This window comes from Neodiprion lecontei, chromosome 5 (genome assembly GCF_021901455.1).
Source record: "Neodiprion lecontei isolate iyNeoLeco1 chromosome 5, iyNeoLeco1.1, whole genome shotgun sequence".
Classification (NCBI taxonomy): domain Eukaryota; kingdom Metazoa; phylum Arthropoda; class Insecta; order Hymenoptera; family Diprionidae; genus Neodiprion; species Neodiprion lecontei.
The window spans coordinates 32,118,413-32,146,282 of NC_060264.1; the positions used below are offsets into that span (position 1 = coordinate 32,118,413).

General features: G+C 36.9%; 1 protein-coding gene across 5 annotated transcripts; it reads right to left on the minus strand.

The window, feature by feature from the left end:
* Positions 1-679: 679 nt before the first annotated feature.
* Positions 680-27,190, minus strand: LOC107217148 (syntaxin-binding protein 5). Of its 5 annotated transcripts, none has more exons than XM_046739706.1 (22): positions 26,394-27,189; positions 23,443-23,540; positions 22,533-22,715; positions 22,081-22,215; positions 21,244-21,307; positions 20,947-21,151; positions 20,771-20,846; positions 19,361-19,515; positions 17,550-17,841; positions 17,215-17,458; positions 16,855-17,123; positions 16,575-16,761; positions 12,071-12,893; positions 4,278-4,391; positions 4,074-4,196; positions 3,855-3,980; positions 3,515-3,721; positions 3,285-3,393; positions 2,836-2,919; positions 1,984-2,079; positions 1,726-1,850; positions 680-1,314 (listed from the first exon to the last, which is right to left on the minus strand). In XM_046739706.1, exons 1-22 carry the CDS (start codon positions 26,511-26,513, stop codon positions 1,052-1,054), a joined length of 4,098 nt encoding a protein of 1,365 aa, XP_046595662.1. In that variant the 5' UTR covers positions 26,514-27,189; the 3' UTR covers positions 680-1,051. The 5 variants fall into 5 exon arrangements, with proteins under 5 accessions (XP_046595662.1, XP_046595661.1, XP_015510009.1 ...); XM_046739705.1 differs by having other exon boundaries at positions 4,278-4,400; XM_015654523.2 differs by lacking the exon at positions 12,071-12,893 and adding an exon at positions 8,656-8,791 and having other exon boundaries at positions 26,394-27,187.
* Between the last annotated feature and the right edge of the window lie 680 nt (positions 27,191-27,870).

Below are 27,870 nucleotides of genomic sequence, written 5' to 3' on the forward strand. Positions count from 1 at the left end.
TTTGTACAGCTTTTTGTGCGCTTGATTTTTATCTTTCAACATTCTACTCAGAAGACAATGAAAAAAAGTTAATCAATAAAATTCGACAAATGATGTTCCTAGGTTAAACAAAAAAAAAACCACGAAGAAGTTCTTTCAGTATTCATGAGCATTCTGTACTATCGTTATCAATTTCGCGCGATTGTTATTTATAAGTTATGAAACAGTTAGACAGATACCATTATCGGATTTCCGTAATTACTCTCTTCATCAGGATTTATATGTAATTTCTGTTTTTCTTTTCGTACACCGATAAGTACAATTTTTCACAGTACAACCGCATTTTGAAAATTATTATGATCATTATTATTGAATGAAAGAAAATAAAAAACCGAGTTTTTTGTCCCCTAATAGATTTTCGTTCCAGCCTACCGTATGCAAGTATCACCATGTATATATGTACACAGTTGCGATTTTATTACAAATACAAAAACAGTCTACTTAATAATAAATAATAGAGGCGTATATTACGAAACAAATTCATATATATATATATGTGTGTGTGTGTGTATGTATATTGACTATTACATTATATCCGTTTTTTTTTTTAGAACTTACATGCGCATATATATTTATATATATGTATATATATATAAATGTGTGTATATACATATATACATATATATACACATATGTGTATGTACCTATAATTTTTTATATAATCATTATTATTATCGTTATTATTATTGTTTTTGTTGTTATACTTATCATTATTAGTTTATATTATCCATTATCATTTATATCACAACTATAATATGTATACTAATTCATGAATCAATTGCTTTATACATGGTAAGTATTAACTTCATTTTACACTAAATAATAATAACAGATCTTGGAGGATAGGAAAAGGATGGGAGATGCTGATGTGGATATAAAGGAAAGAGTGGAACGAAGGAAGGAAGTAGTATGACGATGACGGGTGGTAACATACGAATGCTAAATCACGTAAGTTAGTTTTAGTTAATAATCTATCATCTTTGGAGTGTCCGTTCGCGTTGTCAAAGCTCTCTCATAGCTGATACCACTTTTTGTCTTTATATTTAAGCATTATACCGTGCGCCGATTGAGAGAATGTCTCAGCCTCGGACATCATGCGCGCCGTTCTGTCCTCAAGTTGCGACAGCTTATCACCTCGCTCGACGACCATCTGATGCGCGTGACTGACATCCCCCATTGCACTGTTCGCCTTCTCTCTAAGACCATTGTTGTTGGTGGTTGGTCCCGGGATATGCTTAGCCACTGTGCGAGAAGCTCGGCCACTCGATTCGCCGACTAAAAATTTAGCAGCATTGATTACCTTTTTGGTTCCTGAATTTTTTTTTCAATCACTTTGCCGTTTCGGTTTACACCAAGAATTCAAGTATACGTTTCAAGAAATACATGGGAAAATTTGAAGCCAACAATATGTTTATTCTCGACTCAAGCATAATGTTAACTTTTTTTGTATGAATAGCGGGACAAAAGCGGTATATTATTACCGCTGTAACTTTTTTCCCTCATCTGCGGGGAAAAAGCACTTTTCTCGCTTCGCTCGGAAAGTAAACCCACCCGCGGGAATAATCTTAGACTTTATTCCCTTGTTACATAATGTACTATTATTAGACAGCAAGTAATTTGAACAATGATGCCTTCGGTGAACAGTGTAAGACGTAATTGACAGATATCTACTTTTTATTTACTTACAAAGTTCTTCTCTGTCCAGGCTTCTCGAACCACCGCCAAACAAACCTCGTAAAAAGCTCTCTTTTGGAGGTTCTGGCATCTCTTGACATATGAATATCTCCCCCATCATCTCCGTTAAGTCAGCCCTATAAATTGCCAAATTTTCCAAACGCCCGTTACATGCTTTTCTGATTATTTTCTCAAAATAAATGATGTAGATATGAAATTTCTACGCAACGAAATTTTACGCGAGTGTTTTTCAAAAAAGGAGAAACTCACCAAAACTCGTTACAGACTGTAAACTTTTGTATCTCTGTGGGCGACGTGAGGTACAAACCGTGGCCTTTGTTGCTAAAGCAAAACGTTCTGGCGATTCTGTAAAATATAATATTAAAAAAAAAAGAGCAGGAATTTTTTTTAATTTTTCAATAAGCTTTGCCTTTCTCCCTGCCAATATTCATAAAATGACGTAATTAACGAATGTGAATTTGTCACAGATCTAGTTTTATATATACACTGTTCGATAAATTTAGTATCGCACACACACAGACACACAATTTTATACCGAGACGGATAAATTTTATTTCAACATTTAAGACAAAAATTAAAAAAAAATAAAAAAAAAATAGTATAGTTCTGCAGATATTTGCTTGATTTTATCTCTTCGGTAATTATTGCAGTGATTAATAAACAGGTATAGAGAAAAAGAGAGAGAGAGAGAGAGAGAGAGAGAGAGAGAGAGAGAGAGAGAGAGAGAGAGAGAGAGAGAGAGAGAAAGAAAGAGAAAGTGAAATAAGAAGAAAATTTACATAAAGTTTGCGATGAGAAATATCATCATACGTGGCAACCTTCCTTTTTATACAATATAAATTTTGTATTGCATTGATTGTATGTACCAGATGATATCTGTGTGCTAAAATTAGTGAAGAAAATTAACATTGAAGAGATATAAATTGTCGAGATTTTTTTTGAACCATATTAATTCCGATCCAAGCTACTTGGTATAAGTGTATTGGTGCTGTGTATGTTGAGTATTTCGAGTCTGCGGATACCGGTTATAATCACTAATTGTACAATGTTAGTAAATATTTTAGACAAGGTATTATTGTCGTGTTACGGTATAAAACTTACAGATCGGTATCCTCATTGACAAATAGCTGTTGTCCCCATATCGACAACATGGGATCTTCAATGCCACGTTTTGTAGTCTGAAAACTGTTATATCAACTGTGAGACTAGACCGAACTAAAATTATAAAAGAATAATAACCAGCGATGTGTAAGTACATACCAACTATGAGAGCTATGACAATACAAAATAACTACACGTATAAACAGGAAAAGGTTCTACCGATACTGGATTATTTTAGTCGACGTTTTTCGCCGGCAATAAAAATGAAAAATAATTCCGTTTCCAATCGTGATGAGAAAAAATAAGAAAGGAAACGAAAAAAAAAAAAAAATAACAATACAATCGTGCTTTATGATTTACAAATTTTACCAGTTGTTTTTTTTAAATGTTTCCTTTGTTTATTTTCGATTTCTTTTTCGCTTTACCCTTGTAGATATACCTCTTCTTACCTGAGATCTACCAACGGCAGAAAGTCAACGTCTATTAGTAACCTTAGACTCGGCAGGCTATAAGTTGCAATGTGTCCGCTAGAAACGTAGCACACTAAACATACGCTATCTGAAAGACAGAAGAAAATGTTAAGATGGCAAAAATTCTAGCTTTTCTCGATCGATTATCAGAGCCAAGGGACGGCGGTAATAATACAAGGAGAATAGTAACGAATGGACTGTTAATTTACCTTTTAAGGAAGTTATTTCAGCCTTTATTACAAAATCTGTGTCAGCGAGCTGCTGTTTATACATGCAGGTCTGTGACGGAAGAGCAACGACTCTGGCTTGTTTTTCTGATGTTAATACGACAAATTGTCTATCTCCAAATCCCTCACCCGATACTTGAACATTCAAAGTTGGAGATATACCGGAACTCGTGGATTTTGTTGGCGTTTCTGCGGAATATTTCCAAAACAAGCATTACCGTTTAACCCTGAACATTTTTCAACATTAAATATTTATTACGACAATTAGACGATTCAAATGTGTTAAGTAACGGATAAAAATTCAAGGAGGCGAAAAACTAACTGTTACGATCCTTGCTGTCCAAGTGTTCTTCTCTCCACGATTCGTAAGAGTACGGAATCAGGGCGCCGTTGCAGTCGAGAAATGATATGGTAAGCATGGAGCCCTTCAGTTTGAACATCGAACCACCTGTGCAAGGAACGACACATGTTATGTTTACAAAAACAGATAAATGTAAGCTCTACAAAAGTACTGCAATTTATAAAACACCGTCCAACTTACTGTAGGTGGCAACATGTATCGGCTGCGCGTGTCTCTGTTCGCCGCAGCTCGGGGCGCTGAACACAACCGTAAGTACGGAGCCCTGGGAAGTGCCGATCCACAACGTTGGAAAGGCGTTGGCTTCTGTGAATAGCGATAATCAGCGAGTGATTATTGGCTGACAGAGACGGATATAAGGTTAAGCAAACATATATGACACTTTACCATTCTTCTTTGTATAGGAATCTGCAAATACGAGGCAATTTATAGTTTCCGTTATATTTTCCAACGACGACATGCTTGAACTTCGTGATCGAGTGAAGGAACTGTCCAATTTATCTGACCGGCCAGCATTTCCGAAAACAGAATTTCACTTTATTTCGATGTTATCGGTGTGCCAAGCCAGGGTGTAATATTCATGCAATTTTAACACGTGTGAAACTTATTCTTTTAAATCTCCTTGATAGCAGATTGGTTAAGCGTACATACGCATTGTTCAATACTCTGTTCTACATATCTGACAATATCTCTGTCAATGTATTATTGAATTCTCTTGTCGCGTATGTTAATGGTAACAATTCGAACACAAATCGCAAGATAAATTCAGCCGCTTCGGTTCCCTAATGTTTTCTTCAATAATGTTTTCCACCAACTTTTGCAGTAAAAATTTTCAACCGTTACGTTGGCTTCGTTAATTGTACTGGGAAATTCTCCCGTTTACAAGATAAAAAATCGATCCTACGATTAATAGGGTGATCGTGGATTATCTGAATCGACAAAGTTTCGCCATTGCCATGGTCTCGTGCCGATAACCGTTCATCGATTGTCACTAGAGATCATTGATATTTTCAATCGCGTTTCAGTTGATGTTCTGGCACAAAATAAAATCTTGACAAAAAAAAAAAAAAACAAAACAAAATAAAAAAATAGAACATCCTCATGAATATCAAGCCTATATCGAGGAGAGCAGTGGAGTCAATTTCGGTGCATACACAGACGTAATTGCGATGTTTAAAAGAGAAGGAACTTCTTTCCGCCAGTGATAATTGTTTGACTATTTGAAAACATATTCGATACGTCGTTATTTTTGACTCCACTAGGCCCAAAGTTAACAAATAAAAGTTAAGCTCGGACGATCCTCTCGTTACTATGTATAATAGATTATAAGTTACTCACCCTTATCTTATTAAGTTCGGAAGCTATTGTTAAAATGTTACTTATTTTTCATTTTTTTTTTTTTTTTCAATGGTTACTAAAACAATGTATAAATATATAATATATCTTTGTACAAAATACTTTGTGCCACGCAAAATCACTCTCTAACGTTCAAATGCTGGTACAGAAGAAAGGAAAATTTGACTACTGATAGAATATATAGTATACAATATATATCGAGGTCGCGCCAACATCGACGAGCAATTACGGTGAATGCACTGCTGCTACTACATGTGATTTGTAGAAGATGGTGGTAGTGGTTTTGATTCGGTCTTTTACTTATTATTCTTTCTTTCCGTTACTTTTTCGTTTTTACGACGTGTCAAGCAAAGTACGTGTGCGATTTGTGAATAAAGATCAGTGCCTACAAGAGGATATTTAGTCATGTACACATCTAAAAGATCAGTTCAATACAAATAGACAGGCACTAAAGAGATATAGTTTATATATATATATATATATATATGTTAGAGGTATATACCGGGTGTATAAATTCCAAAATACGCATTTCCTTAACAAAAACTGATCGGAAGTGTTCTCACCATAAAAAATAGAATTCTGGTGTGGAAAAACCTGTAGTTTTGAAATCAAAACTTGGCTTTTTCAGCCAGTTTCATTTTTCCAATTTTTTTTTTGTCAGGAAAAAAAAATAAATTACATTCCTCGCTTTCCTTTTTCTTTAGATTCAGTTTTTGAGGCAATAACGTGCCCTAGGATTTGCACATGCAAATTCGTATACACTCCGTATACGCAGACACGGTACAAGGTACATATACAAACGAGGGAATTTTTTTTTTTTTTTTCTTTTCTTTTCTTCTTTTTCTTGTCTTTTTGCAAAACGACACACATGTCACAATTTAGAAAAAATAAATACTTCTTCCATCTTGTAATACCTTTCTTTCCCTCCGTTATAACACTCTCTAATATTCTAGTCGATCGGGATTGACATTTTACGATCAAGGGTCTAGTGATACACATGGATGGTCGTGTTGCGCAGAGGACATTTCTATGTGAAACATTGAATAGTCGAGGTTCAAGAAATTATACGTACATAAAGTAAAGATAAGGAAAAATTAAAACTCAAAAAAAGCCCTTCGGCTTTGGGAATATATCGGTTATCGTCGATATCAATGTAGGACGTTAAAAATTTTTCATGGAAGGGGGAGCGTCTATTATTGCAGTGTTCGTGCACAGATACCATGTGAAGGAAGAGGGAAGTACAATTCTTGCTACTACGGTGTATGAAAGTGTACTTTTGACACATCGAAGGTAATAGCATGGGGAAAACACCAAAGTCGTGGAGGCATCGCCTCTGAGCTGCGTCATCGTTGATTTACTGTGATATGGTCTTCTCGAATATCATAAATTCACTTTGGGCTATGACAATTGGGACTTTCGAATGCCAACGAGAATGAAAATGAAAATGAAATTTGATCGATGATTCCTGGACGCAATAAATAAAGGCAAGGCAGACAAGATTTTGATTACAAATTAGGCAGAATCAATATAATCGAAAAGTATTGGTACGAGGATTGTACGTGATAAGCTGTAGCTTCGGGTATGAGGAGAATTAATGCTCCAATAAGTAAAATTCTTTACATCCAAATGTGTCGGGCCAAAAAAGTCATATTTACAAACTGCAATGCTTGCAAGGATAGTTTTCAACATTTATCTCCAGGATTTTGCAATTTGTTGACTTTGAATCTCCGATACAAGAAATCGGTCTCAGTGATGTAGCTTGATTGAAATATAAATAAACGGAATAGACATTGGAGTTACAAATGCTAATAAACAGAAATTACTGGGTCAAATAAATTATGAGTATCAACAACAGTAGCAACATTTAAGTCTAAATTTGTATTGCAGAGTCGGTTGAATGTGAAATGTTTGTTTTGGTTCGATAAGCACAACATTTAGTGAAGTTGCGGATTCTAACAGTGTGACAATGAAACTAAAAAAAAAAGTTTAATAATATAACCGAAGTAATTTGCAGGCTTCAAGGCACAATTTAAAATTTAATAAAAGCCAAACTTGTGCAGAGCCTCGCAATACAGGGTGACGGTAGGAATCATGCATTAGCAATGCTCGCGGAATACATCGAAATACGAGGACATAGAAACGCTAAACAGTTCTGACGTTTCCTTCTGAGCTTCGAGTGATAATGACAACATCAACGAAACGGCAAACTATACCGTAGAAAGGAGTGTTTAGGATTGAAGCCAATAGATGATAACTTGATATAAAAAGTAAAAAACACGGAACCAAAGACTGAAATAAAAATAAAGATCTTTGGTATATTGAAATATGCATAAATCGTCTTTTTTTTTTTATACGCCTTTTCCAATATAAATCATGAAACATAAACTGTCTGTAATGTTGTTTGACCGCCGTTGATTGCAGGAGACACGGACATACAACATCGTCACCATTTTCATCATCATATTAATGAGCCAAACTGTGCAGCGATAGCAGCTACGAGTGGTTTATCGTACAAATCGTACCCGGTATGTAAAGGACGGAGGCTTAACCACTTTCTATGTACAAAGGATTTTGTTTTAAGGTTTGACGGATTTGCATGGAATTTGAACAGGTGTCACTGGAATGTTTTTAGGATACCAAGAAATTAAATGAAATTAATCCATCATTTAATTGAGTTTCGTCTAAATTCAATGAATTTTGCAACAACGTTTTTGAGGTGGATTTGAAGTGACTTTCTTAATAATTTGAACGAACTTGAAAGAATTTATTCAAATAAAATGGGTTTATCAAATTGGGTTTATCAAATTGCGTTTCGTCTCATTCAACGAATTTCGCAAGGGTGACTTTTCAGGGGCTTTCAAGTAAGATTCCAGAAGGCATCAAAGAAAATAAGAGTTTTTTTTCGTGTAGCAAAACGGGTTCATCAAATAAAACGAGGTAAAGTTTTATACTGGGATTACACGGAGATCTATGGACGTCATAAAGCGGACTCAAAGAGTGGTTAAGCCCCTCAGTACATACTAACAAGGTGTTAAAGAGAAAGAGAGAGAATAGAAATAGGGAGAAAAATAGTAGAGAGATAAAGATATAGAGAGATAGACACTTTCGTACAATCGAGGCAATTAGGTGAATTTTTCTTCTACGAAAAAATTTTTGTCATGGGTGATTGTACTACCAAAACTGCAATAATGTCGGGCAGTGATGAGATTTTGCTGTGAGGTCGAAGAAGCCGAGGAGGAGTTGGTCGGTTGGTAGCCGCGTATCTCGACGCTGCGTTGTACGTACAGAGGGAAGTTTGATACAAGGGTACCGCCAACGATCGAGGCCCCGGGGCCTTGGTCATGGCCGTGGCCATCCAGGTCGGAATGGATCGATGCGGTACTCAGACACTTCTGTAGCTTGCGTGTACCTTGGGAGCGAGACCGGCATACCGGATCCGGAGCCGGAGGTCTGCGAGACGGCAACCCGCTGCCACCGGCTGCGCCACCCCCCGTTCCCTGCATGGCTTTCCCAGATGCAGATGAGGATACGCCCACCCCGTTTATCTACAAACCATAGACACAACTGCACGTAGGGGAACCAGATAATGTTACAATGTTTTTTTGTTGTTGTTTTTTGTTTTGTTTTTTTTGTTTTGTTTTGTTTTGTTCTTTGTCTTTTCTTTACTTTTGCAGGGGAGTGTTGACTGACGCTGATTCCAGTTATATCTTTCCAAATATGTGTCGGGGGTCCGTTTTCATGGTGTCCAGCAGCTTTCAACTGATATTTGACCTTGCCCGTATGCTTAACCCTTGTTTGACACGATGGGTTACAAACAACCTCACGCTTGTTCTTCGTTAATTTAAAGTATCTATATCTAAAAAATCGGGTCTATGGCGCCATCTGGATCTTTTGTTACATAACCTGTGTAGTTTCAAAAAGTAAGCTTTTAAGAACTCCCAACAGAAAAATTTAAAGTCAAAATATTTAATAGTTCATTCTTTACAGTTATTTTTGTCGCTAGGGTATAAACGACCCCAGTGTGTCAAGTATGTCATTCTAGAGAATTGTGTCAAACAAAGGTTAACGACTTTACTCCTAGGTAATCCTAATGACTTTTTAATCTGCAAATTATTCAATCACGCGACAAATTCAGACGTTCGATGTTCAACCGAGTAATTAAATTGTTATGCGCAACTGTTTGGTTGAGCTGTTCTTTCGCGATGCAGTTGTTCGAATCATAGATATGTTCGAATGGATATCAAGAATTCCGTTCTTTTAATGCTTATCCTTTATTCCGCTTATTTAAACAGTTTTTCTCAAGTTCAATTGTCTCTCGTAATAAGCGTTATAATATGAAATAGCGGAATTAATTAGGATTTTTATTCCCACCATTGGATGTAAATACTTTTTAAATAAACCTCGACTGCCTTTGTGTTGAACTTCGAACTACACAAAACTTAATAGTAAATATTGTGAATTTTTGGAAACTGTTGTTTGCCAGTTTAAAAAAAAAAAAAACGGACTTTTTCTGACGTCTGGACACCATGGTGTTAATCTCTCTAGACTAGTCCAGTTCTGATTTATCCCAGACAAATTAGCAACGATAACATTCCATTATCAATTAATTTCCTTTTGTTTTTCTCTGAGAAGCTCGTGCAGCGATTGCTACTCCATGTTTCCAACCGTTCACCACATCTACATTACAATTAGGATTTCAATAGTATCTGACTTGTGTTGAATTCCATTGTATCAAGTTGTATCCTCAACGGACAACTTCCGCAGCTGATGGCGATTGGATGAGCCTTCAAGCCAACTACTGCGTCTAGTTTAGCGGCTACACAGTTTGTGGTTTTTCTTTTACTCGCAGCTAGGTCAGCACACTCAGTGCGTGCCGCTGCAAATGTGTATTCTCTAAATGCTCTCTAATGAGGGTAACATGGCTGTGAACTGCTGCTTTTTGATCAATCCCACAACTGTTTTCATTCAATCCCTCCTTCTTACCAAAAGTAAATCAGAGCTTCTAGCCACTGTATCGTCTCCAAGTCATTTGGTTTAATTATAAAGTCATGCAGGCTGAGGCTTTTTGACCCTCATTAGAGGCACCCCAAGGTTCTAAGCAAAGATTCCTGGTTTCAGTGCCCCTTGATACCTGGGAATCCCTGCTTGCAGCGACTCGCTATCAGGTGCTATTTGTACTAATACGAACACACAAGGTAAGAAGAGTAGGAAGTCAACTGAGTATTGCAGGGTAATTGTGAGTATCTGTTGAGATCACGTCCGGACGACAGATTCTTCTAATCAATAAAATACAAATGAAATGATTTCCTTCCGATAATAGGATGACAAGATAGACGTGTTTGTGTTACCGTTTTTTTTTTTTTTTTTTTTTTTTCATGTTTATCGTATGACAGCGATTTATAAACGGGTTGATTTCTGTGAATATCGATTGTATTTTCATTATTTGGAGTTTAACGCGTACCGATACAACGAGCGTTTAATACTGTATCATCAAATTACAGTCGCAGATACCAAACGGTTGTAATTCGGTGGCCAACTGATTATAAGTTTGACAACGTGTCTTACGTATTGCCTGCTCTTCTCACTAATTTGTGCTATTTATTATTCTGGCTAGCAAGCATACCTAGGTATATATATAACGGACAGCTGACTACTGACTAGTGGCGTTTGTAGATTTAAATTCGCGTCACGGCGACCTCGTTTGACTCGTGATTAAAAATATACTATATCTATAATGCAGCAGCGTAAATAGGATTGTGCTCTATGGAACAAATGTGCTAGCGCTTCGCATAATAATTATGAAAAAACATTCAGTTCAAAAAAGGACGCCGCTCTAGCGCGTCTCATTCAAATTTAAGGAACAATCCAACGAAAGACGGGGAAAAAACTAGAATAACAATTGAAAACAAGACCTGGGGTCACAAAATTTGCCCTCCGTTTCCAAGAAATGACATTCTATACGAAAACAATATGAAGAAATTGTTCGACGTACCCAATGCCTGTACAATTTGATTTGAAAAATGATGCGTTTGATGAGAATATGACAAATTTATGTTGAACAAAAAAAAATTTTTTCTAAATAAAATATGCATGAAAAATTACAAATCTGCTGATCGGTAAACACGGAAAAATCTTTACCTGGTACTCCTGAATGCATAGGCACGCTTGTTTGTTTGTTTGTTCTATTATCATTATCATTGTTCTTCAATTATTTACAAATTGCCATTAATTTTACCTTGTACCGCGCTTCAGTGTGGGACAAATAATAACTGGCAAGTAACGCTACGATGTACTACAGTATAATACTAATAACGTATACCGCGAGTTTTTCTAAAAGCGGAACGCTCCGTGCGTCTGATTCAGGCAACCGGATTTACAGCAAATATTCAGATTGAGCACTGTATCTCGGCTATTCTAAACGTTGTCAAAACAATTGAAAGAACAATTGACAACGTTTCGGATGGCGGTGGCAGGATACGGTGCTCAACCTGTACATGAGCTGTAACTCCGGTTGCCCAAATCAGGCGCACGGATCGTTCCGCCTTTAGTAAAACACACGATATATTATATGTATATACACATATATGTATATGAATCTGTATGAAAAATCGCTAAGAGTGCAATCCAATAAAATGTATAGTTATGTAATGACGTATGTAAACGAACGTAAAACGATAAAGAATAAATTAAATATATGTACATACATATGTATACATGTATCCATAAGTTTAAAACGTACTTGTTAAGAGCGTTTTCGCTATTCGAACGTACGTGCGACAGTACTGCTTGAGTAAATTACAAGCTGTGTGTATTTAAAGACTTACTGAATCTTCTCATCAAATTCCCAGCGAACGAGGGTCCCCCGTCTTCCCTAGATTTCATATCTGAATGAGCCCCGTCATTCCTCTGATATTTTGAATGCGGTACCGACAAAAGTCTGTTCTCTCTTCTGTGGGGCCACGATTTCCTCGACAAGTCACGTTTAGGCCGTATCGGTTTACCCTCGTTATCAAAGAGGGGAAGATCGTCGGGTCTCGCGAGGGCTTCTTGTACTGTCGCTACGGCCAAGTTACCCTCTCGCCCAGCAGAATTTCCATCCGCCGGTGAAGTTGCACAAGCGGCACTTTCACCCTCGTTACCTGCACCTTCCGTAGGTTCTCCACTCTCGGGTATTTCTTCGAAGACCTCGTGACGTGGAGGGCAAGATGCAAATACGGATACCGTCTCGACCTCAGTCGGTGGCGATCCCGTGCCTGCCTCACTTCCGGCTTGGCAAACTCCCACGGATGGGCGTTTTTGGTAATTCGTATGAGGTTGGGGCATTTGAGAACTCGCAGAGGACTGCGAGGCCCCTGTAAAAGTAGTTTTAAGCTTGAGGTCAACTTTGCTCAGCTGTCTTTTAAGGTTGAAACCTTTCCAAGCGTTCTTTTTCCTTCCCGACACGCCTTGCGCGTCCCCAGACGCCACTCCCTGATCGCTTCCCGATTGATCTTCGGCGTCGTTGTCGCTGACGGAATCCACCCCCGTTCCACGACTCGACGACGACGAGAAGCAGGACTTCCCGACTGCGGAGCTATTTGACGAGACATCTGCGGATGCTACGACGGACTCCGAGCCAACAACTGGGTCGCTTTGAACGTAGTGAATCTAATATGGATCGTGCATAAAATCAGTTGAAAATGACAAAAGGTGAAGTGAAATGAATGATGGATGAACTGGATGTGAAAGATAACCGGCATTCGTTTTCTTTCTTTTGTTTTCAATGATAAATCAAGATTTAAACCGATATGCAAACGCGGTCTGTCAATGAGTGACTGTTTAGGAGAATAAATTGATGAACAGGCGTCGATGAGATGAGCTGCTGTGAAATGAGAGAGCAGGAGAAGAAGAAAGTACTACGTTTTTTGAAATAGAATGAATGATGAATCAAGAATCGTCGCACTTATGTGGTCGTCACTTGTCATTTCCCGTGGATTGAAGGAATATTTCTTTTACGTTTTTTTTCCTCAGATAGAGAAAATAAAACGAATATGGAACGATTCAACGTCGTTTGCGTTATCAAGTTAGATCTTTAGATCAAGTCTTTCTTTCTTTCTTTTGCTTCTTTTCTCAACAAACTTGCATTAGACGGAAGAATCAACAGTTCAATCTATTTCCCTAGTTCGGATATATTTTATAAAAACTGTAAAGGCGTTCCATACTCGTCTCATTTTCTCTAGAATGAAAAAAGAGTAAGCGGTTTGATATTCCTCACAGCATTCAAAAATATCGAAATAGAATTAAAAAAAAAAATCTTCGAACAAAAGGATACAAAAACATAATCAAGTGGAAAATATAAAACAATACATGAAAATACAGGCATAGTACAAAAAGAGGAATAAAAATAAACACCCTAGAAGGATAATCGTGGAGTGATGCGTATATCATTGCATAGGTAGGGGCAAAGTTGTGCAAATCTGAAATACATGTTTTCGTTTCAGAATCTTCTACATTCTATTCACAGGGCGAGCTAATTTTTTCGACACACAGCCAAACTGTTAGATTGGTTTTCATTTCAATTCGTTTCATATGTATTGCATCCGATTTTTGTAGCTGTAATACGAAATTGATGCAGAGAAATTTAAATTGTTCTCCATTTCCTTGATTAGAGCCCTGCAGATAAGTAAGTAGTGGATCATTTACAAATGTCGACGTAACATGATGATAAACGTGGATAAAACTGAGTAAGGATTGAAAAAGAAGTAAGTAAGAAAAGAGTGTAGATATCAGTGTGCAGAATTACAGACTGTAAGCAGCGGATATTAAATATGATAAGCACCGTGTTACCCATGATGTTGCCTAAGAACCATGATGTTACGTACTTCCAGTGCGATGATTTACGACGGTGAATGCATGGTCAGTTTTTCTTTCTCGTCTTCTTTAAGTCACTTGGCGAAGAAAAAAGACGAAATTCTCATTGCCGAAGAAAAATATTACGTTGAAAATTAAGCAACACAAAAACATTACTTGACAAATTCAAAAACGATCACCAGATGTCGGCTACAGTGACGTACATAGACCGTTAGTAATAAACTTTTTAGTCAGTGCTGTTTCCATTTGTTCATCCGCTGTGTTTCCATGTGGTAGATCAAGTTGAATCATTAACGTCCAAATTGGCCAATGTAAATTTGGACAAGCTTCCTCATACTTGTTCTAATTTTCCTTAATTACTCTGGAATTCCTCTTCCTGGCAGCGTCGCTCCTCGATTGTTCTTCGATTTCGTCACATTTTCTTATTTTCTTGCATTTATTTGAAATTGAATAAATCCTCGTGCTGATTAAACTAAAATCCGTGCTGAATAAGTAGTTTCTTCACTAACTCGTCACATAATCGTATCTCGTTGGCGGCAAATAACGGTGGGTAAAATTTTCAATTCAATGTGAAAATGTACTATGTTGGATGCGAAAAATATACGGCAATGACCGAACAAATATTTTTAACAAATCCTATTTACCCTGCTGCAATTATTAGAAGGACCAACTTTTTCTTTTATGCAATTTTTCAATTTTTCCTATCGTTACGTGCGTAAAAAAAACACGTCTCATTGAACAAATAGAAACTTCTCGCCGTTGTTGAGGGAAGTTAATTACTTACACGGGTGGTTGAAAAATAATCGTCAAGAATCCTACACAAATTGTAAATTTTGCGACTCAAATTCAATTTCAACTTAAAATATGTATGCGTGTAGAAATAATGTCAGGCTCTATATTATTTCGTATTTTACTTCACTGTCTAAGGAACGCTTCTACTTTTTATTTGTTTTTGTTTTGTTTTCTCTCGATTTTATTTACGATTAGTCTGTGTTAGACACAAAGCAGGACTTGTACCAATAAAGCGTATAATTAAAATAAGAGTAAAGTAATGTGAAAAGAATGACCAGTAGGAAAAAAATTAACGGGTTAACGATATTCTAAAATTTTACCAACCAGATTTCAGAAATTCAATAACGTTATCGCCAGAACCTTAAAAATTCCACTGAAATTTTGTACAACTCTATAGAATATCGCAAGCCCTTACCCAACGAGTCTCAAGAGCAATTAATAATTTGTAAAAAGTTAACGATACAAAGCACGTCGCAAGTTTGCTTTTGAAAATTTTTATTATTCCAATTTTAAGCAAGGAGAATTAGTATGAGCGTCTCAAAAGAATTATGGTGCAAGTGACTGATGAATTGGAAAGTTTACTTCCGAAGATTCCTTGCACGTAAGAACTTCCGACTTGAGGTAAATTAGGCTCCAAGGGTTTCAAAAGTAAACCAACGAGGCTACAAATTCGTATAAATATTTCTTATGAAAATTGAAAAAACAAAAAATTGTTGCAATTGCAAGCAAAATAGTAATGCCTGTAACATCGGTAAATAAAAATTACTACGATTAATGATCTTCAACAGATGATAACGACGATCGATAATCGAGGTCTGATAATTTTCGGTAACGATAAATAAAAAATAATTACGAGATGACAGCGGTGATGGGCGATATGACGAATGGCAATGGCAAAAACAACACCGGAGAGCATCTGCACGATGTTCTGCAGATGTACACGGCAGTTTGATCGTTATTTCAGCGTGTTAACAAAATGAGCAGATTATACCAACTGCGATATGCGATGCAAAAATAATAACGATGACTGATGCAGATGCGGATGTAGAAAATATTGTAATAATCCGACGATTTAAAGATAAAAATCGTAATTATTTCAGAGTCACGGATGATTTTCATATGTGTTTGTAATAATAGTATAAAATCGACTATCCGATCTAAACGGAAAATGACAAGCTTGGCCAATAATTTACGACAATTTTCTTTCCCATTACGAAGCTAAATCAATGTTTCAAAAGAGTAATATAAAAAAGCCGATTCCAATGAATACACAGACACGGTATTGCAAACGGAAAAAATACTGAGTTTGCGTTGATTGGGTAGACGACAAGAAAATTGACAGTTTTCCTAGTACTCGGATATTTTGAGAAACGTGAGTTGAAAGAAGAGAAAAAACATGTTTTCATTTACTGTGGATATCTTAACACCGTGTTTGTTTATATGTTAGAATCGACTCGATAGCGCCTTTAGAATAATAGATCAATGGGAAGTCGGATCATCAGAAATAAGGCGGCTAGTTTCGTACCAGGAAATAATATTTGGAGGAGAATTCATTTCATATCTTATGAGAGTAATTTAAACAGTAATGAGTTGGCGAATCATTATACGGTTTGCCTACTCGGTTTAATAATATTCTTAGTTTTAATTTGACGCTGGCAAAAAATGTATTATGAAAAGATATTTTACCTGGTCGACACTGGGACTTCGGGCTTTGTCCTCGTTGTCACGCCGCTCGTCATATCGCTTGGGACTCCTCAACGAACGCTGCGAGGGATCCATGCTTGCGTACAAATCCTGCGTCGTGACAATCAAAAGCAGAGCTCTTTGTATTATGTCCACGATAACTAAGCCAGTTTCTGTACCATAGGCCATTCTGAGAAACAGAAATCAATAATTGACAAGACAATCATTAAACGATGATGAAAATATCAATCGAATAGTTTAGAGCACTCTTAGCCTTACTTACAAGCCGTATGAAGAGTTGAGGCTCAAAGCGTTGATATTTCCAGGCTGTTCTCCGTTAATCCATGGAGAAAGACAGACCATGGTCGGTTGAAAGCCCGGAGCTCTTCTCTGTGGACCGGTCTTTACTTTTAGTGGAAAACTGTATTCAAACGATGGATTTTGAGGTTCTTCCCCGCCTTCGGTAGCCAGGCTGCCTCTTGGCGGATATTCGTAATCCGGAGAACATTCAGTTTCCGCAGGCGCGTCGTGAGCGCTGGGAATCTCCAAAGTCTGTAAAAGAAAAAGACTCGATAAATAATGTACAAACATTGCTGAGGCTTAAAAGAAGGGCTAAGGATTGCGTATGTCTATTAATTCTTACAACAATTTCGGATTGATCTTCGGTTTTCTTGTACTGAAACAAGATAACGTATCGACTCGATCCGACGATGGCTAATTTCCGGCTTTCCGGACAAAGAAATATCAGCTGTACGGCAAGAGGATCTTCATCAGAATCGGAGCTCCGAGCTTTCGCTTTTTCAAAGACCTTTCCCGTCTTTAATTTGTAGAGAACTTGGAGCGTGCCAGCGGAAGCATCCCAAAATTTTATGCTACCGTCAGCATGCCTGTGAAAAAAAAAATAACGATAACCATCCAAAGGACAAATAATTTCGTTGAAAAATAATTCAGTGATAATTGAAATCACGACATAATTACCCGGTCAAAACGATCTCGTTATAACTGCTCGAAGTCGGGCTCCATTCTCCTCCCGATATCGGCCAATCGCTCTCGCTGAACCCGGTACGCTTTTGAGTTTTAGAGCCGACGGAATAAAACGCTGGAATGAGGTCTGAAGGGCAGTCGGCAAAGTAGGCGCAGCAGGTTACTGGAGATTCATGGATATCCATTGGATAAGGATTCTCAAAGCAAGGGAATCCCGCCGAATGGAGATCTATAACGACTAGATCATTGTGGAGGAGAACGACAACTGCGTATGGATCCTGAAAATCTGTTTGGGAAATAACACTTTCTGTTATTACATATTTCATTAAGTTATAGTGAGAATAATAAATGAATAATGTAAAATTTCGTGCCAAAGTACCGAAGAAGAATAAAGAAAAAAAGAAGATAAAAATTAAATTAAAGATAAGATAAAATTTGAAATTTGAAAAACTTCGATAAGAGTAAAAATTTTTTTGAATACTTCGTGCAATTCTCATTTGTTAATAATTCTGTTAATACTAGATATTGATACGTTTATACAATGCAATAAGGGACATAAATCCGCAGGCTTTATTCATTTCATATTTTAATGGTAGTTTAATTGTATAATGTTGCAAATACTACCGACACCAGGCTTACGTTTATGCGGGTGCATGGACGATAAAGAAAATGACAACATCGATTGTCGAAACGGTGAAAAATTGCATCATATTGAAGTTAGTAACGTTATCGTAACGATTCGTGCTGATGAAAAACCGTTATTTCGCCATTTTGAAATTTTCTGAAATTCGTTAGACCGTAATAAAACAAAACACACTCATATTTGGAAATCTTAGTTCCTTCAAAATCATTGTAAAATTATATAAATAGTGATTTTTCACCCAATGTTTCGTTACGATGACGTTACTAACTTCAATCTCGTAAAATAGTTGTGAGAGGAGAGAAAACAAATGATAAAATATAACTCTGACAATAACTATGTGAAAATGAAACGAATAAATAACAGTGCTGGAAGCAGCTATTGGGTGATATTGCAAAAAGCAGCACGGTGCTCAAACAGTTCATGCCCATACTCGCAAACTAATTCCTAAGGAAAGAGGAAAGACTTGGCTTTGCATTAAAATATTCTTTCAGTCAAATCGATAAAAATTCAACTGCAAACTGGTTTGTTTTTTCAATCAAATATTACAACTACCCAACTTCAATATAATAATATATCATAATGAGTGTACTGTCGTTTCAGAAAATCGCGTTAGCTACATATTATTTAGATCGCAATATTATTCTCGCTCGACACAAAAACCAAATAGTAAAATAGAACTTAAGAAAAAACAAGGCAAAAAAAAAAACCAAAAACAAAACGGAATAATTTTAAAAATAACGACTAAGAATTTTTGCCGATCGGCAAGCAATAATCAGACTCGGATAACTAATGCCGAATATTTTTCCGAAGCTAGAGCTTATGAGAGTATCAACTGAAGATTATTATAAACTTGTTCTTTGGATAAGATACAAAACTAACATGACGAGGAAAGAAAACTGTCCGAAGCATGAAGCGTGACGATAATATTAAGGAGAAAAAAACAAGAAAAAAAAAAAAACGAAAAATGACTGTGAATTTAGATATAAATGAATTTGGATAAACGGCATTAATACTGATGCAATATCGAAATTTGTATGAGAATAATAATTGATAACAATAATAATAATTTAATTAATAACAACTGTAACTTGTCAATATGTAATTAAGCGAGAATTTCTTCATTACTTATTTAGTGACTATACTGTTGGTTGTATGTTCGTACCGCTGGTCCAAGGACTTTCGCACAATGTTACGAAATCCACGACATTATGTTCCATTTCTAATACCGTCGTGGTCTTGCCTTGAATGACAGTAATACTCGGCGTTCGACCTGTTGTGTCGTACGCTAGTCCTCCGGAGAATATAACGTAAGCTTCCCTATAAAATAGGTCAAGATAAAAATATGTTATTCCTTATTTGTCGAGGGTATCTCTGATACATTCGATCTCTTTTTCTCTGCTTTTTCATGTACCATAATTTCTTTTTTCTTTTTACAACATTCAATTTTATCAATTTCTTTCCTGACAATTTGAATGTTAGTAACAATCATCGATTACGATTCTTGCCAAGATTGTTGCAGATAATAAATACAACGAATATTCATAATAAGTGAGATTTTTGCATAACGCGGGTGGTTATTTTAATTTTTTTATCTTTTTTCTCAGGGGAAAAGGGGGCTAAGTTCTTCTGACATATATGATATCATAATTTTCAGTGCTCGGAGTGCAACGTGCCATCATGTTAAGCGGGTGCTTGCTGCAGTGCTGTGTGTATTTATATATAGTTATAAGTATATATTTTGCGGTGCAATTATTGCATGGTGATCGGAAAAATCGGAGTTCTCCGATTTCTCCATTACGAACTATACCGCCTGTATACCTTCACTCGTTCAATTGTGTACAGGCACAGCTAATTTTTATATTTTTTCGCCCCTTTCACTCACTCACTCTCTCGCTTTCCTTCTTTCTATTCAATGAATTATTTGGCATGAGACGGAACAATTCGTACTCAATGAAACACGTGAGATTTCGCAGTTATGTTTTTTAGATTTTTACTTCTACGAAATCATGAAGAATATTCCCATTATTTGGAACAGTTCAAGTTTTTCCGAAGGTCATAATTCTTTGACAATATAACATCGAACGTGAAAATGAAGCTGGTCTTAAGTACGCTACTCAAAATAAGCTTCACACTACGTAGTATCTTGACCGAATATCGCAATGTCACCGACGGTTCGCGTCAAGTTACCTTTAAACACTAAAACGAAAACGTCACTTACGATTTTCAGGGTAAACATCCCGAATAGCAAAACGGAAAGTGCCGCGGAGAATTTCCAATTGAGAATTTAAGATACAGGAAAAATCCTCACACCACAGTTTACCAGTGACCCTTCAAAAATCATTGAGAATAATTTACCAAACTCTAAAGGTATTAGTATAAAAAGCCATTTTATATGCATAAACACGTTTTAGTTATTCGCTGGTTAGCGGATGATCAATCACAAGCTCAGCTCGTTTGCAATTCATCTACTACGCTTTACTATCGTACCTTTTATAACGTCGTTTTGCTATTTGGGGAGCTTAACATTGATGCAGAACTGAATTTATCTTTCTTTTTAGCGCATTTGTCTTACCCAGATCTTGATATCTTCCATTCCACTTTCTGTATCGGCTTACAAGCTTCAGGAACCCCATCTTTGGTAGTTTTAGCTACAAATATATTGTAAAAGAGTAAGAAAATAAGCATCGAACGATTATCGTCAAGGATTGTTAGCAACTGTAAATGACAATCAGCTGCAATTATACCTACCATGGGGATGCGTTACGTTTATCGGTTTCAACTGGCGCAATGCCCAAGTTGAGAGTGAGCCATCAGTGTGGCTGCACATAAATTGCTTGCCATCATGATGCCACGATATTGATTTTAAAGGCTCTGTTGTTTGGCATCGATAATCTGGACTCTTGAGCCGCAAATCCCACAGCACTATTTGCCCAGACTCGTACCCTATGAGCATCTAATAAGGAAAATGAATAAATCATCAGTTTGTAAAAACAGAACGGAGGAAGAAATTTTATGGATAGAAGTAGAAAGACTCGCAAGCTTTACCTTACTGAGATCCAGAGGATTGTCACTGAGATGAATTACAGCACCTGGATGGGTCTTCCTTGATCTAAAAATATGTAAGAACATAGTGAAGTTCGACTTTCTTTGGTACCTTTATTCCTGATTTTCGAATTTTCTAGGATTGCCACAGTTGGTTCAATTCTATTCAATTATTCTATGTAAAAATTGTCGGATTCCTCCTGTTTGTTTTTGTGTTTTTTCTAGTTAATTTCTACGTACTCAGAAAAAATTATACAAGGAAAAACATATGTACGTTCGCATCTATGCTCAGGGGCGTATTTTCATGTAACATGATTAACGTTAGCATATAGGGATGAAATATTTTAGCAGATAGAAACACGTCGTTGGAAATAAGCATGTTTCAGGCTACTAAAGGTTAAGTGAAAACGTACTTATTCAATAATAATATTCATTGCTTTTCCCATGAAGAAGGAGAAGTAGAAGAAGAAGCAAGGCTTGTTTCAATAGTCACACAATTTCATAGCAGGTTGGTTACTCCTGTAACTCGTTTCCAGTTTGTAGGGACGATATCCAGTATTTGATAAAACCGGAGAAAATCGAGCAAGAGAAATAATGATAAACATATAACGTTCATCAGAAAGGTAAGATTTTAGATCCTATTACCTATATTATCTTGTTTGTGATACCTACGGAATATCTTTCATATTTTTTTTTTTTTATTGGTACTTTCGTTTAATCGATTTTTACAATAATTCATGATCCTCATATCAATCAAAAAAGTTGATTAAATTATTTTGCAGAGTTTTTCCCAAATTTATGACATGTATAAATATTTTTCGAAGACAGTAGTATACTTACACTTCTATAGCTTTATTCCAATTGATAACATAACCAGACAAAACAAATGTCTCGATGTGAAGCACATGGATATTTCCTCGCTCTGTACCAACGTACAGCCATTTACTCTGCAGTGGTAGGTGTATAAACGTTATTCTGGAAAGAAGGAATGAATAATATTATCAGTATTAAACAATTTAATAAAAATAATCTTGCTAAATTATTATCATCAGACTACAGAAATGGCAAATATTGTTATTGAATAAGTACCACACAGTGCTGACGTACATGAAAGTTAATGAAATAGTCGTAAAATTATATGAATGAACATCGATTGAACATCGACAAGAGTTTATCTATCTGTTTAATTTGTCTCCCAAGATATTCACAGAATGCAAAAGACGAAAAGCAAACAAAAAAAGTATGGATATTTATAACAATGATAATTACGGTGAAAATACAAAGGAACATACCTTTCCCGCTGGAATTTAAGACTTTGGACAACCTGTGGTATTTTTTGGCGAAAGTTCCACAGATGTAAGGTATCGTCTGCAGTGGCCGATACAAGAGCACCTTCATTGATGAGAAATTGCATTTGAAGAACAGCGGATTCCCCATCGTGTTTAACGTGTACATCAACGCCAGGTCTTCCCAAACTGACGTTAATAATTTTTTGCGTTTTTCGACGTAGTATTTGTTAAGATAATAATAATATTAAGTATATGGTAAATACAAAAGAAGATTCAATTAACTTTCCAAAAATACTGGAATAAGATATAAGATTACAGAATTTGGACTCGTTTCATGGATATTCAATAACATAGACAGATGAAGAGGATAAATTAGCCTGCATATATGCAATTCGGGGTACATTTTACTCTGTCTGTTCTCTGCAACTGAGACTACATTTTACCAATCGTCATTTGTCTCGGGATACAGTGATTGAAACTGAGATGTCGGCCAATCGTGAAAAATGAGGCAACAGATCATACTGAAGTTAGTAACGTTCCCGTAAAAATTCATGCTGAAGAAAAACCGTTATTTCGCTATTTTGGAATTGTCTGAAATTCAGTAAACCCTAATAAAACAAAACACACTCATATTTCGAAATCTTAGTTCCTTCAAAATCATTGTAAAATTAAGAAAATAGTGATTTATTCGCCAATGTTTCGTTACGATAACGTTACTAACTTCAACCTCGTAACAAAACTCGATAAGTAAAATGTATACTCGGTTGCCAAAAACAGGCGGAGTTTGATAAGCTGTACCCTAAATTGCATAAATGCAGGCGGATTTCCCATATCGTACATTAAATCACCAATGTTGTTACATTTCCCAAAAAGAACCCGACTTACAATACACAGACAGTTAATAAAGGGATACATTCGCAGAGAGCCTGTCTTCGTACCAATCGCCAACAGTCGCTGAATAGGATCAAACGCTATGGCGGTTGGCTGGAACGGAAATCCGTGCCGGAAGGTCTGAAATTCAAATAAAATTGATCAATGGCCACCTTGTTAATGTAGACTGTGGCAAATGTGATAAAACAAAATGAAAATAAAAAAAAAAAAAACCTACTCTTCCGTTAACAAACCCTTTTTATCCCCGTTTCTTCCATACGTCGTAATTACGTACATTTTTTCAGTAGTATGTTCGTTCCGGTGGCAAACATTCACGGCATGTCATGCACTATGAAAAAGCGCACAGAGAATTTTTTCTTTTCTCATCCGAACGATTTTTGACGTTATTCGTGCTTCAAGCTAATAACACCGCGTGTATAATAAATGCTTACATATATATTTGTGCTACACTTTTAACTGGTTCGCGGATGAATTTTTCAGAGACGATAACGGAAGCGCTTACATAGTAAATGGGGGCGTATGTATGATACATAAATATCGTATGACCTCGACGCAAGAGAGCTTGCAGGTAAATGTGCCTAGATATCTGGATCGAAATAAGAGAACAATCTAACGGTAGGAACGCGGGCGTAGAGCAATTAAAAAAAAAGATAATGAAAAAAAACATGGGGAAAATCATCTCTCAAGCCGCGCTGAAAATTCCCCCGGGAAAAGCCTATCCCGACATTGTTTACATGCTCCCAGGGCAAAACACGATACGTGTATATATGTATGTACATATATACTATACGTACAATACGTAGCTACCATATTTCTACCTTTTTCGCCCGATATGTTTGAAACAATGAAAAAGCCCCGGGGCGTACGTAAAATATACCTACATACTAGCCCTGAATATTATACCTTTAGGGAAACACTGAGATTGTGGAACGATTTTTTTGTGCGAATTATTGTTACAAAATATCAAAGCAATATGATACAACAATGTGTGTGTATTTTTTGTATTTAGAGAAATTAATTGTCACGATAATCGAGTATATAAATAGATACACTTGTTTTTTTGCTTGAAAATGTTGCTTGGACGATGTAGGTACTAATTCAAATACAAAGTTTCAAGTATAGGTATTTATACACTGTACGTATATAATGTAACTTTTATTCACTATATATGTATACATAACGTAACTCGAGGCACAAAGTGAGCTCGCGGCGGGCTGGCTATTGTTTCAATAGATAGATGAAGCGATAAACAGAAGAGGACAGGTAGTTAGACAAAGGGAATGCAAAAGGAGACAGCTGACTGCTGCTGCTGGAGCAATATTTCAAACCAACTTTTCTCTGTACAAGAAGCGGGTAAATGAAAGCTGTTTTCCGCGCTTCCCTGTCTTTTGTTACATCCCTCTTGGTAAATACCGAGATATTATCATCTCTACTTCAATATCTATGCATTATATGCAAATCCTGAAATTTTATATACGCGTGTGCGTCTATGTCAATGGGCAATACGCATGTATCTATGTATTTGCTGAAAAACACCCACGGAATTCTTTAACTTGAACGTCATTTGCCCATCACAAAGTGTAAGCACTGTATATGTATAGTTTAGTGTGAAGATCCAGTCAAGCCTTACATGATTAGAATTCGTAACTGCAACTTCTTAATTCGCTTGCGCGATCAAAGATGCGCTGTGCAAAAGATGGCGGATTTATGGCCAATAGGTGTTACATATATAGTATAATATATATATATGTATATATATGTATATATAAACATACATGTCCGCAATGGAAGATGGGGTAATTCCGGGTGAGATGGCCCGCGGTATAGTTCAATACAGTAAAGTACATAAGAAACTATACCGTGGGCCGCATCTCTTACGTATGGCCATCTCACCCAGAATCACCCTCCATACATATGTGCAGACCAAAGTTACTGTACACCTGCTTTAACGGAGATCGCTTCCGAATCCTCCTCCTCCACCTCTTCGTCGGTATTCTGATACAAGAGTGCTAGCACGAGTGTGATTACACAAAGCAGCATGAGCGGATCAATACAACGAAATTTTTCCATGCATTAAAACCGCTCCAAAAACTACACTCTCATCTCTCCAACGCTGTCGCCGACACCACCGCTGAGCGGTACTCTCTTCCTTTGTTTGCCGGGGAACCGGAAAATTCAAACGATCGTTAAAAAAAAAATACGCTTCATACCTATATGTATAGATTTAGGCAGTTGGCTCGTTTTACACACAACCTAAAAGGAATTCTTGGGATACAACTACTGGCATAAATCTTTTCACCTACATAGTTAAATATTTAATTAAAAGATTTTTCCATGATTCGAAATAGGGTTGATATTTTGCGAAAAAAGTTACATAAACTCGACCATTCGCTGTGTTCTTTCATTTATTCGGTAACGGTAAGCGAATTTTGAACTTTCCGAATGTTCATTCTATTTCGAAACAACTGAAGCTCGTGCATTTTATTTTAATTATGCAGGTGTATGAAATAGGAATTGGGATAGCAATTGGCAGAATAAAAAAAAAGGGAAATGATAAATGTTTATTTGACACTGGTCGCGAACGACTGCAATTGAAATTTCGACGTATAGAAAATATAAAAAGTGTCAGGCAGATCTTGTAGAAATTCATCTTGATGATATGTTGCATGAAACAAAACACTACGAATACGATCGACGCGGTCGATCTAACGACTGTTTAGTTAGCATGGATGACAATATTGATAGATAACGTGATGGTATAGACCGACATACATGCAAAACAATCTCTTATCTAGATGTAAAGATGAATGTCGATAAATTGTAATTATAGAGATGCGTAAATCAGGTGTAGGGAGACGGCGTCCATCGTCATAGAAGCCTGACACACATACACACAACCCTGCCGTAACACATAGATAGATGAATGAGAAATGTAAGCGGTGTTGAAACATGCGAGTAGATCAATCAGCTTACCTTTTTTACGTTGAAATGATCGGGGCGGAGGGTCTCGATGATTTCTTGTTCTGGTTTCACCTGTTGACTAACCGTTGAACGAAACCCGTCAAGAACACCTTTGAAAGTGAATTTTTTCATCGTGTTTCGATGAGTTCAATTCTTTTAATGTCTATTTTCCTATGGTACAGACGAAAAGAAATGACCCGATGACATTTATAGACGCGTTAAAACGCTGTCTATCGCTCGCGCTCTCTCTCTCTCTCTCTCTCTCTCTTTATCTCTCACTCTCTCTCTATATATATATGTATATGTGTGTGTGTCACTTCCCCGATACGTGCAATGCAGTGCAAATTTAACGGGCGAGATGCGTGATGTAGGTAGGATGACACGAGACCAACGTACTGTCACTGCAACGACACTGCACCGCGGTTTTAAACCCCAGGGGATAAAACGGAATCGGTGATAATCGCAGTACGAGAATGGCCGGGAAATCAGTGTTGTGATAACGCGATTTGTGCTACCCTGGATGTCCTTCGGCTCTAACGACAAACACAGTTACAGAATATCGCGCATAGTTTTTTAACTAGACGCCTACGCAATCAACGACCCGCGATCGCTTGTTTCCTCGATTTATAAACGCGTTTATCTGACATTTCAATGTTTATTCACTCCGCTGCTATACAACTGCGTGACAAAACTTCCACTCAACGGCAATGCGGTCTTGCTGTCAGATCAATAACTGGCAACAGGCTTGTGGTCCTCGTCACTGCCACCGCGTGGCCACCGAGTCTCTATCCAAATCAGAACTGAGCGTGCACCTAACAAATCGATGTCACAACCGTGACGCCATCTTAACCGCCATCTTGGTTTTACCAGGCAGCTTGCTGCTAGGTTTCTCTCTGCTGCTAGCAGTTCTTTCAATGAATGTTTTTTAAGAGTTATTTGCTTGATGCTTTTCAGCCACAACTTAACAGAGAATAATATGGTTGGTCTCTTCCTTTCGGTCTGACGAATCTGATTAATGACGTCGTTTTGGGTCGTTGGTAAAATTTGTTTTATTTGCGACATTTCGAAATCGAAAGAACTGAAGGACTCTGATTGGTCAGTATTAAAAAATCAGCCAATCAGAAGCTTTCTCCAAACCTTTTGCTTTATAATTTGGAAATAAAACGCAATGAAAGTGACGAATCTAACGGAAAGATTGCTGTTTGTGACGATCTGTACTGCGAAAATTACTGTCAATCGAAAGTAGTCTTTGTCTGCTGCCTAACTTCATGCGATCCGGAAAAAGGAAGTTTCAGTCGGACCAAAGTTAAAGCGGTTTTTGATAATCTCTTTGCTATTTTTTTTTTTTTTTTTTGAATCAATTTTTCAAAACAAATCTACGCCGCATATTGTTAGATGCACCCATCGAAAATAAACAATAACAACAGTTTGTATCGATCTGCGGTTGAAAATTTTTTTGCTAACTATGCTGGTATTACAGAAAGCATAC

Excerpts from the sequence above, each read along its gene's own strand:
- LOC107217148 (XM_046739705.1), bottom strand. The coding sequence starts at position 26,513 with ATGAAAAAATTCACTTTCAAAGGTGTTCTTGACGGGTTTCGTTCAACG. Across the intron at positions 22,716-23,442 it reads AAGACAGGCTCTCTGCGAAT|TTTGGGAAGACCTGGCGTTG; the intron begins GTATCCCTTTAT and ends TATTAACGTCAG. Across the intron at positions 21,152-21,243 it reads ATCCTCTGGATCTCAGTAAG|ATGCTCATAGGGTACGAGTC; the intron begins GTAAAGCTTGCG and ends TTTCCTTATTAG.